This window comes from Rosa rugosa, chromosome 6 (genome assembly GCF_958449725.1).
Source record: "Rosa rugosa chromosome 6, drRosRugo1.1, whole genome shotgun sequence".
NCBI lineage: Eukaryota > Viridiplantae > Streptophyta > Magnoliopsida > Rosales > Rosaceae > Rosa > Rosa rugosa.
In genome coordinates this window covers 12,779,738-12,791,474 of record NC_084825.1, presented here as the reverse complement: position 1 = coordinate 12,791,474, position 11,737 = coordinate 12,779,738, and the positions used below count along the sequence as shown (strand labels likewise).

Genomic DNA, 11,737 nt, shown 5'->3' with positions numbered 1-11,737 from the left:
TGATACAGTTGAGATGGATAGACTGCAGAGACAGCTAGCCTCGGAGTTTGAGATGAAGGACTTGGGTAAACTTAAGTACTTCTTAGGAATTGAGGTAGCCAAGGGGAGAGAAGGAATCTATCTGTGCCAGAGGAAGTACGTTCTTGACTTGTTGACAGAGACAGGTTTGTTGGATTGTAGACCGGTTGATACTCCTATTAAGCAGAACCATTGTTTAGCTGAGTATCCAGATCAGGTACCTACTGATCGAGCTCGCTATCAGAGGTTGGTTGGGCACTTGATTTATTTGGCTCATACTAGACCAGATGTTGCATATGCAGTAAGTGTGGTGAGTCAGTTCATGCATAACCCGAGTGAGAGTCACATGGATGCTGTTATGTGAATTTTGAAGTACTTGAAGTCAGCTCCAGGAAGGGGAGTGCTGTTTTCTAAACACAACAACATTCTTGAGGTTTGTGGCTTCACAGATGCAGATTGGGCTGGAAATATTACAGACAGGAGGTCGACATCAGGTTACTTTACCTTTGTGGGAGGTAATTTGGTTACATGGAAGAGTAAGAAACAGAAAGTTGTGGCACGTTCTAGTGCTGAGGCTGAGTATAGAGGTATGGCTCACGGAGTGTGTGAATTGCTGTGGCTGAGAAATTTATTACGTGATCTGAGTTTCAAACTCAAAAGTACCATGCAGTTGTATTGTGACAACAAGGCAGCTATTGACATATCACAGAATCCAGTACAGCATGATCGTACTAAGCATGTGGAGGTTGATCGTTACTTTATAAAGGAGAAGCTAGATGCCAAAATTATTAGCTTTCCTTTTGTTTCAACTGAAGAGCAACTTGCAGATATACTTACTAAAGGAGTTTCCAGGAAGGCGTTTTATGACTCACTAAGCAAGTTGGGCATGGTTGATGTATATGCGCCAACTTGAGGGGGAGTGTTAGTGTGAGTCATAGTTCCTTTTTAGGAATAGACTACAAGGGAATATATTGTTGTAACTACTTACCTTGTATATGTAGTGTAGTACAGTAGTACACAATAGTTGTAGTCGTACGCTCGAATATAAGATCAGGGTTTGGTGCCTGAATTACGGGTAGGATCCCTTTTGAAGTGAGGTGGTTCTCAACATTCGTGACCCAACTATGATATTCTGAGCCAGTTGAGTCAAGGATAGGAAAGTCAAGCTTCAGTTTCGACATCCTGAAATAAGAAGAAGAAATATATTAGTTTCGGAGTTAAAACTTCCACGACAACTAATAAATAATAAGATTTCCGAGCTATGCTTCCAAGAAATCGATTTCCAAGAATGATAGGATTAGACCGAAACAATGATGTTTATATGGTCATAAATCGATGCTTACGGACGCTCTTAGTCCAAAGTCTTATGAACGCTCTTAGTTCGTTAATTGCGTGAATCCCCCCGATTCTGCTTTTCAAGAATCGAACCCACGTTATAAGAAAGGTGGGATGTAGAAGAAGGGAGGTTACAAGTTCCCGAAGAAAAGAACGGAAAGCGGGAACTTTAATTATAAAAACTTACTTGTTAATTTGAAGCTTGAAACCTTGATTCTTGGATTCTTGAACTTTTGGAAGCTTGGATTATTGTTGATCGATACTAAGTCGGGATTGCAGATATTGTTCGATCCTAAGCTAGGATTGCAGTGGCTGTTCAATCCTAAGCTGGGATTGCAACCGGTTTGCAATCCTGGTCGTGGCAGATGGCTGGAGCACGGGGCTGCAGGGGTTGTAGGCTTCCGGCAAGGCTGTGTGGCTGCAGGGGCAGTGCGCAAGGCAGCAAGGGCTGCTGTGAGGCTGCAGATGCAGCGATACAGAGCTGCAAGCGCACGGGCGAGCAGGCTGCAGCGAAGGAGCGCAGGGGCGCGTAGCGCAGGGCGCGCGAGGGCAGTCCGCAGAGAAGGCTCGGCTTGCTCGGGCTAGGGGCTGCGGTGGTGAAAGAAGATTTTCGGGTTTTGGTTTTTGTTTTGTGGTTAGAACTCGTGTTGATAACGTGTTTAAGTAAAAGAGAATTCAAGAGAAATTGTAAGGAGAATTGTATTTCATTATTGAGAATAGGAGCCCTATATATAGGGATTACAAAGTACATGTTCTAATGTTACAAGTAAATCTAATCCGAATAGGACTAGGAATTCTAGAACCTTCTCTCCTATTACAACCATGAAACTAATCCTAGTTTGATAAGGCACACAAAGTCGATTTTCCTTCAACAAAACCAAGATTTGTCATATTGTTGCCATGAGGACGCATTCATCAATCCTTACCATGATGCAATTGAAACAAATGTTTAAGCAAGCCCATTGAGAATTTTATTAACCCAACAACTCTGTTTTACAGTCGACGAATCAAATGGATGAAAATACAATAAAAACAAAAGTGAAAAAAAGCCTAGTTCCAAAAGAACAAATACCCGAATGGACATCCTAAAGAGCCGCACTGGTGCATATTCATGCCATCTCTATACCAAGTCGTTTCCTCCAATCTCCACTACTCATCTGCGAGACTGTGACACGTACATGTGAAGCTGACTGCAATTTTTGATAGAAAATGCCTCTCCAATCTCCACTACTCATCCGTCACGCATCCATTTGAAGCTGATTGTACATTCTTGATATACTGGAGATACAAAGATGATATGCTGTTTCTTAAACACAACAACAGCCATAACAAGGAAAAGAAGGCTGCACTAGCAAAGATTTTAACATACCTTGTACAAAATTCCACGGTTAGCCTTGTATGGAGGTGCAACCCAGTTCTTTCTTCGAGTGTCCATCTCTTGATCTGTTAACTGAACATCCAATCTTCTCTTTTCGACATCAACGGTGATGATGTCCCCGTTTTCAATTAATCCAATAGGACCACCTTCCTGAAAACCATTTGAAACGCATTCTCAGTTGCAGAAACTATTTTTACTTGTGATACCAAGACAAGGCCAATCCAATAATATGAAAAAGACATTAAAAGAACCTGTGCTTCAGGACATATGTGGCCAACAACAAATCCATGTGAACCTCCTGAAAATCTACCATCGGTCAACAATGCTGTTTCCTGCAACTCAAAAGCAATACCAAAGGGACCATAATTAGGAAATGCTGTGTTGTCAACAAAGTAGTGTGATATAGCTTGAAGGAACAAAGATGGAATTACTTGTATCAACAAAATAAATAAATAAATAAAGATCGCTAGCTTTATCTGGAAGAGAACCTAATAGGAAGTAATGAAGTCCAATCATCACTGTTGGACATACAAGAAAGTGAAGAAACCAACCGAACACACTTCATGTGATGAAAACCAATACATTTTTAAGTCAAACTAATCAAAAACTAAATGTAAACTATAAATAAGTGCACCTTCCCAAGACCTGCACCCATTATTGCACTGGTAGGTGTTAACATTTCAGGCATGCCTGGTCCTCCCTTCGGACCCTCTCCTCTAATAACAACTACTTTTCCCTGGAAAACAACAAATAGATACTCAAATTAGGTATGCCATATGTGAGATAATTAAAGAAAACACCTGCAGATTAAAGTCGTCATGAACAGTTGCATGATGCCAAAAAGAAATGCCTAGAATCAATAAAAGAAACAATTTGAACCTCGCAGTGTTGAGCATCAAGTCTTAGATCAGGATTTTCCAATTCAAACTCGTCAAGAAATCATTGCTAGAAACAGGTGAAGTCATAAAACAAGAAATGACCTTGAAATTCATTGGATTCTCTGTGATAGCTGCAATCATAGCCTCCTCCCCTTCAAAGACAAGTGCTGGACCTGAAGTATTTTAACAAATAATTCATCAGCAGGGACTTTCAATAAAAGAACAAATAACTTCAGGAGAATGAAGAAAATGTAAAAATAAATAACAGAAAATAAAAGCAATACCAGAGAAGTATAGCCCTTCTTTCCCTGTAATCTTTGCTACAGAACCCTTTGGTGCAAGATTTCCATATAATACTTGGAGGTGACCTGTTTTCTTGATAGGATTTTCCAAGGGTCTGATTATATCCTGAATGATGCGAGGAAAAAAGAACGAGAATAATTAAAAGTTGTCTTCAAGCACATGATTTATCAACAACAAACAATGGCAATATTTCAGATAGTGAATTTAAAGGTCAGAAAGCTATCTAACCTGCCCGGTAGACAAAGGAAGGAAGCTTTTGGCATTCTCAGCCAGTGTCCTCCCGGTTACTACAGAAAAAAAATATATCATTATGTCAATGTTATGAAAATTACTTGAGTAGAATCATGCAAACACTCCCAATACGTACCAGTTATACAATCCCCATGTAAAAGTCCATTCTCCAATAGGTAGCGAAGCACGGCTGGTGTTCCTCCAATCTATTAACATAATTAATCAGTACTCATTCATCAAGAGAAACAACAAATAATGATAATTCTTCAAAAAAACGTCACATGCATGAAATGTACCATATTAAGCACACACCAATAAATAAATAAGTGAAAAAAAAAAAAAAATCACTAGAATTTAGACCTTGTGTACATCCTCCATGACATACTTGCCACTAGGCTTAAGATCTGCAAGAAATGGAACCTTATCGCTAACTCTCTGAAAATCATCTAGAGTTAAGTCCAGGCCCACAGACCTGCCAAGAATCTTGTCAGTAAATTATTTTCATTCTCACAATTATTAGCATCAGAGGGTGGTTTGACTGGTTTCTCACCTGGCAATAGCAATTAAGTGTAACACAGCATTGGTAGATCCACCCAATGCCATGACAGTAACCATAGCATTATGTAGCGACTTTGGAGTAATAATATCTCGCGGTTTTAAATCCATTTTTAATAATTCCAGCAGATATTTCCCAGCCAAGCGGCACTCATCCAACTTTAATGGATCTTCAGCCGGTGTAGAAGAGCTTAAGAGAAAAGGAAAGAAAGAAAAAAACATGAGAGATATTGGTCACAAACATCAAATAGAGTTTCTTTTTGTTTACAATAGTGGAGACATCTCTACCTGTAAGGTATAGACATTCCTAAAGCTTCAATGGCACAAGCCATTGTATTAGCCGTATACATTCCACCACAAGCCCCAGCGCCCGGACAGGAGTTACGAACAACATTCTTTCTGTGCTCATCACTTATGGATCCACTTACATACTCTCCATAAATCTAACATCAATAAAATAAATATATTAAATTACTGAATACGTGAACTTCACATTGTAAACAATTTCTAATGCTTTTGAAGTAGAACTTTTATCTTCAAATGCAATGAATATTCATATCAGCAGATATTAGATGTAGAAGTAGGTAATGAGGACATATATACACACGATATTCCTATACACCAAGTAATAAGCCCCAAAATCATAATCTAACCACAATTTAAAAAGCATACCTGAAAGGCGGATACTATGTCATACGTATTGCCTTGGAAATGCCCAGGCTGCAAGAAAAACAGAGAGAAGGTAAAGAAAACATAATAATAATTTCTAAAAGATAGACAATGTAATAAACCGGTTCAACTATGATCTACAATCACTAAACCCCAATCATCACATAAGTATATGGTAAAAAGAAACTGAAATAATTCCAAAATATCTTAGCTCAGAGTGACCAAGTTCATTAATGAAGGAATCAAAGACAAATATCACTTTTCAGAATCCCATAACCAAAGCATAGATCCAGAAATACCAAAGAGAATGAAATTTGTTTCCAAACATGAGCTCGTAACATCCAGATAGTATCTAACCCTATCACATGCAAAAGTAGTTTGATAAATGCAGGCTCGAGTCGACCATATCATTTTTATTCATCCTATTCAAAATCAACCTTATTATTTTAAAACATATTGAAAGAGAAAACAATTGATTACTAATCATAAAACTAAAATCTTTTCAGGAGAAACTCAAAATCCATAAAACATGAAAAGATAATCAGAAAGGAAAGGCAAGTATATTCATAGCTCCCATTTTCACTAATCAAACAGAGACGTCGAACCTTGATAGTTCCCCCATAAATCATGATACTTGGTCGGTTAAGCCGGCCCATTGCCATAATTGTACCTGGCATCTGCAACAAACAATGACAACACCAATTCATCAAGGTCAAACAATCAAACTAAGCAACCGCAAAAGGAACAATGGCAACGGCAAGAAGAGCTCACATTTTTGTCACAGCCAGGAATGGAGATATTGCCATCATACCACTGAGCCCCCATGACAGTCTCAATGCTATCAGCAATCAAATCCCTAGACTGCAAGCTGTAGCACATGCCCCTAGTCCCCATAGAGATAGCATCACTGACGCCGACGGTGTTGAACCGGAAGCCGACCATTCCGGCCTCTTGGACGCCTTCCTTCACGGCCTCCGAGAGGCCCAGCAGGTGCATGTTGCAAGTGTTGCCCTCGTACCAGACGGAGGATATGCCGATCTGGGGCTTGGTCATGTCGGCCTCGGAGAGCCCCACTCCGTGGAGAATGGCCTGAGAGCCGCCCTGGGACTTGGGCTCCGTGATTTGGGAGCTGTACTTGTTGAGCTTCTTCTCGTCGACGGCGACGGCAATGGGGGCGGATTGGGCGGAGGCTCGGATGGAGAATACATGAGGAGTGGTCCTGCTCCGCCGCGGCTGAGGCGGTGGCCGGAGTAGGATGGTGGAAGTAGACCTAATGAGAGCGCCTTGCATAACTAAGCTAAGTGGTGGTGGTGGTGGTGGTGGTGGCGGGCGGTGTTTTTTTTTTTTTGGTGAAGAAATTGGGGAGAAGGGTTTAGGAAGGGGATTGGGAGAATGGTTATAGTGTGATATGATGCTGTGCTATAGAAGCAGTATGTCTGAATCAAGGGTCAGGATTCACAGGTGATTGGTGTCTTTTCTCTCCGATAAAAAAAGAGAGAGGGAAAAGATAAATGTTCCTAGTTTTCAATTATAGAGAGTTATCTAGGTAGGTGGAGTGATAAGGTTAGAAAATCTTGGGTAGGGTAGGGTGGACGTGGCGGGTCTGAACACTGCCCCAACACTGTTTTAAAATATTGAAAACACCACTACGAGTAGAGAAAGACTTGCGTGGGGCACCCGCACCACGTGGCAATGCGGCAGACCAATCACTGTTTAGAAGGGGGTCTTTTGGGTATTGTACATTTAGGGAGTAGGGGCATTTTTGGAAAAGAGAAAAAAATTTCTTTGTTCTAATTGGATGGCCCTAAAGTCACGTGGTGGGGAAACCCCCACCTAAGAATTTCTCCTACGAGTAATTATCCTATGATTTACCCCTTGAAAAATGAAGTCCATTATAGCATATATCAAATTTTCTTAGCCCTCATTTGGAATTAATTTGCTTTTTAAAAAAATCAGCTTTATTATAGGTCACTGGCAGCAGAATTTAAAAGCAGCCAAAAGGTTGCTTTTAAAAGCTGGTGTGGATCAAAACACGCTATGAAGTTGTTTTATGTAATTACAACACTTTTTAAAATATTATTTACCAAACACGAAACTGTTTTAATTCAAAGCTAATTATTCTCACAACACAGTAACAGCAGTTTTTTTTTTAAGTCACAGTAAACCGAAACTAGCCCTAGCAGCCTAGCTCATCTTGTATCAAAAAAAAAAAAGTTTCTTAGCTCATCAATGACATCAGTTTCAAGCACATCTTTAGACAAGTTGATTTTGCGATTATAGCATATATTAAGTTTCTTAGTTCATCTTTGGACAAGTTAATTTTGCAATTATACTGAAAACACCACTACTTATGAGTAATTATTTTATGTTGAAAAATCAAGTCGATTATAGCAGAATATCAAGTTTCTTAGCTCATAAATGACATCAATTTCAAGCACATCTCTAGACAAGTTAATATTGCAGCAGATCGCTAATTTGGGACACAAGATTTTCTCAAGATTGAACCTCGTCCGTCTAGTTTGTTTTTCTTTTTCTTATCAAAAGAAAAGTTTAATTATAGGGGAAATTACTGGTCACACCCTGTACTTTGGGTGCGTCGACAGTTCAGTCCCTAACATTCTAATTTTAACAAATAACTCCTCAGACATTCAAATTTCACACAATTAGGTCCAAAATGACTATTTTACCCCTCATTCCTTTTTTTTTTTTTAATCTCTCTCTCATGCTCTTGGTCTCTCTGTCTCTATCTCTCTCTCTCTAATCTCCTCATCCGGAGATATGCACTGACCCTGCAAAGACCAAACCCAAACAATAATCGAATTCGACTCCAGCCTAAAGCCTTCTGCCCCCTTATTAAAAAAGAAAAAAGAAAAAAAAGAAGGAGACGAGGCCCGAATCGAATTTGACTCCGGCCGGTCACCGAATTTATCTCTCTCTCTCTAATACCGATCCTATCCCTGCATAATCAACTCCAGTCAATCATCGCAATCGCAAAACAGTACCCAAAGTGGCATCATTAACCAGAGAATGACGTAAAAATGCAAAATCAACTCTACAACACAGCCAAAACAGAAATTAACTAATTTCACCTCCTCGACAGAACTAAAAAAAAAAAAAAAAATCAATATCAAAATCAGGCCAGAAATTCGAGCCGAAGCAAATCCTAATCTATCCACCTCTTCAACAATTTCGAAACACAAAACAGCAATCGAAGCTCGAATATTACACCAGATCATAATATAAACAACAACAACAAAACGTGGATTCCGAAGTTGATCAAGTCAATGACTACTGATTACCAAAATGGAGGCAGTCAGCTCACCATAGCCAATTCTAAGACCACAGTGACCGACGAAAAACGAGTTGAAGACACCCAGACGGTTGTCGGAAACCGGAATCGTAGCGAATTACGACGTCACCCAAAACTCAAATTCATCAGAACCCATTCGAAATCGAAAACCATTTATACAAGCAAGTAGAGCGTGACAAGGGGAGAAAGATTCATACCACATGGAGTTAAAACGGCTGCCGGAGTCGCCGGAATTTGCAGAAGACTTCGCCGGAAAATTTCAAGCTTTGGATTGTCGATTCTCCTCCCTCGTTCGATGCATGGATGATCCAAGGCCACAGAACTGTCGGCTATGGCGAGACGAAGAGAATGAAACCCATGCGCCGGCTTGAGGCCTCCTGACGGTGGAGCGCCAGTCGGGTTAGGGCGTTGGTTCACATTGTGAGAGAGTGTGAGAGTGAGAGAGAAGCAGAAAACAGAATTAAAAGAGAGAGAGAGATTAAAAAAAGAAAAGAAAAAAAAGAAGTGAGGGATAAAATGGTCATTTTGGATTAAATTGTGTGAGATTTGAATGTATAGGGAGTTATTTGTTAAAATTATGATACGAGGGACTGAACTGTCGACTCCCCAAAAGTTGAGGGAGTGACCAGTAATTTGCCCTTAATTATATTATCTCGAACTTAGTGGGACTATGCAAGGATGAAAAAGAAAAAAAGAAAAAAGGACTGAGATCAGATAACTTATCAGAAATAAATGTCATATAGACAAATAACATCACTCTCAATCTCCACGTGTATCATGTTTTGAGAATTGAGACCATATAAACTTCTATAGTTCGATATAGCAAGCTACCATCGGGCAGTAACGAACTAAACGTCGTACTGAATATCATAAGAGGGGTAAATCTCCCGTGACGCATGCAATATATGCTAGGATGATTCATACACATGTTTAGCTCGACATACAGACCAATAGATATGCTGCACTGCCAACCGTTTTGACTTGATGCTTTAGCTGAAATTGGCTCTGTTTGACACACAGGAGAGAATGGTTCCTCCATCCGATTCCCATTCCGACTCAAACATAAACAGCCGCCCCACAGTGTCTTCAAATCTGAAAAGAAGTGCAAAACTGAGTTTAACTTATTCAGTTGTTCACCAGCAGAAAGACATCAGCATAACCAATCCCTTGCATGCCTCGGTTGAGTAGCGACCAAAATGTAAAGCATTCCGAGTTTGCATGTGATATGCTCTACTCAGAGTATATCCTTAGTTTGGAATAGTCCAGACCAGAATGTAATCAATGCGAAAGGAATGTTCAAAATTGTAGAATGAAGAATGGCAATCACACAAAATCCGGAACTGAGTGCCTCAGTTCAGTGCGAGCAAACAAAGAGGAATTGCCTTTCAGTTACATGTTAATCTGCAAATCTTCATCACAGTTTTCAGATGATTGTGTACTAAAGCCTTTCAGTTACATGTTAATCTGCAAATCTTCATCACAGTTTTCAGATGATTGTGTACTAATTTAGTCAAGCATCACGCTGTCCAAAGTGAACAACTGTAAGTATAAAATGGTCCCAACCAAGAGATATATAGGAACAAAAAAAATGAAATAAGAAACTGCAGAGAGTATTATGAGAATGTAAGCAAACAAACATAAGAAAATCCTGAAAATTTTCTGCACACATGACAATTCTGGTTTTTCCGAGTATTGGGGAGGATGGATTTGAACATGAGACATCTTCCACCAAAGAATGAAATGATACAGATAATCTAAACGGTTTCTTATTTTCCCATTGTAAGTCTGCAATGGCAGATATTGCATTCCCAACCAAAAATGAAAAAGGAAAAGGAATTGAAAGGAGCTTGCATATGGTGTAATGCACGAGATAAGCTCAACAGTAATCTGACATATGCCAACACCAAGTAATCTAATGATGGTGCACACTAAAAACTAATGGTGTTCAAATCGTTTGTAGGTACCTGTACCTCAAATAAAGCAGTGCTTATAGGTAGGTTATGCATTCTACAGGACAAACTTTGTTCCTTTTCCTTAACATAAGAGGTTCGTGACTGAATTACAATATGCAGGTGTACTCCTTGGTTCATTTGCAGTTGCCCTAGCATTTGTTGCACTCTGGGGTGCACATACTTTTTGACGGTACAGAAAGGGAAGAGCAACAAATGATTGAAGAATTTCATATGTACAAAATGGTTCACTACAAGAGATCATATGAGGGGACAGCAAGAACAATTACTCAGCATAGCCATGGGGACTTGAGTATATCTTCAGCAGTGATGCGAGCAACAATCCTTCATTTGATATCAAACCTCACAGTGTTCTTTTAGATGGCAACTTCAATCCAAAACTCCAAGCATTGGAGTGCAGTTCCCGTGACAGCGGCTAGAGGAACAATGGTTTACATTGCTCCTGAAGTATTCTTAGGGAACTTTGGTAAGGCACTGTCCAAGTCAGGTGTTTATAGTTCGGAATGTTATTACTTGAAATGGTACGAGGTAGGAAAACTGTTGAAGTGACCGGAATTACCAGAATGGATATATAATCTTCTAGAACAGGGAGATGGTCAGAGGCTAAAAAAGTATGTTTGAGATGGATTTTTTTCTTTCCTTCTAATTCATTTAAGTTTTCCCTTCATAGATAATATTAGGCAGGGGGACTCATTAATGGGGCATATAAACTGGTTACCCATCCTTAGGACAGCATTTGCGTACCACAATTGGAAGATTTGAATCCTTAGGATGTCTTTACTAAAAAGTAAAAATAAATTACACTGCGGTATATAATTTCTGAAAAATAGTCTGTATGCATATGTTAACTAAACTAAAGATGACAGACATAATTTTGATAGATTCTGAATAACATAAAATCTGGAAATTGTACAGTAGCTCCTAACAAAGTTTGGGGTCATTTTGTACTCATCTCTACAGCAGCCATTGGCTGCCAAGCGCACCATTTATGCATGAATGCATCTTAAATAAGATGTCTTACTACCCAAAAGTTTAAAACTTAAAACAGTGGACTCCACACAATGGAAAGATCAATAAATAGGCAGAAAGA

General features: G+C 39.5%; 1 protein-coding gene across 1 annotated transcript; it reads right to left on the bottom strand.

Moving 5' to 3' along the window:
* Window positions 1–2,301: 2,301 nt before the first annotated feature.
* On the bottom strand, window positions 2,302–6,703 carry LOC133714826 (dihydroxy-acid dehydratase, chloroplastic). Its single transcript, XM_062141083.1, has 14 exons — window positions 6,139–6,703; window positions 5,973–6,044; window positions 5,371–5,418; window positions 4,987–5,141; window positions 4,694–4,888; window positions 4,504–4,615; window positions 4,280–4,349; window positions 4,141–4,199; window positions 3,894–4,017; window positions 3,712–3,782; window positions 3,366–3,467; window positions 2,983–3,063; window positions 2,723–2,881; window positions 2,302–2,631 (listed from the first exon to the last, which is right to left on the bottom strand). Exons 1-14 carry the CDS (start codon window positions 6,655–6,657, stop codon window positions 2,581–2,583), a joined length of 1,818 nt encoding a protein of 605 aa, XP_061997067.1. The 5' UTR covers window positions 6,658–6,703; the 3' UTR covers window positions 2,302–2,580.
* Window positions 6,704–11,737: the final 5,034 nt, after the last annotated feature.

Excerpts from the sequence above, each read along its gene's own strand:
- LOC133714826 (XM_062141083.1), bottom strand. The coding sequence starts at position 6,657 with ATGCAAGGCGCTCTCATTAGGTCTACTTCCACCATCCTACTCCGGCCA. Across the intron at positions 4,018-4,140 it reads TTCCTTTGTCTACCGGGCAG|GATATAATCAGACCCTTGGA; the intron begins GTTAGATAGCTT and ends CGCATCATTCAG. Across the intron at positions 3,064-3,365 it reads TGGGTGCAGGTCTTGGGAAG|GAAACAGCATTGTTGACCGA; the intron begins GTGCACTTATTT and ends TTTGAGTTGCAG.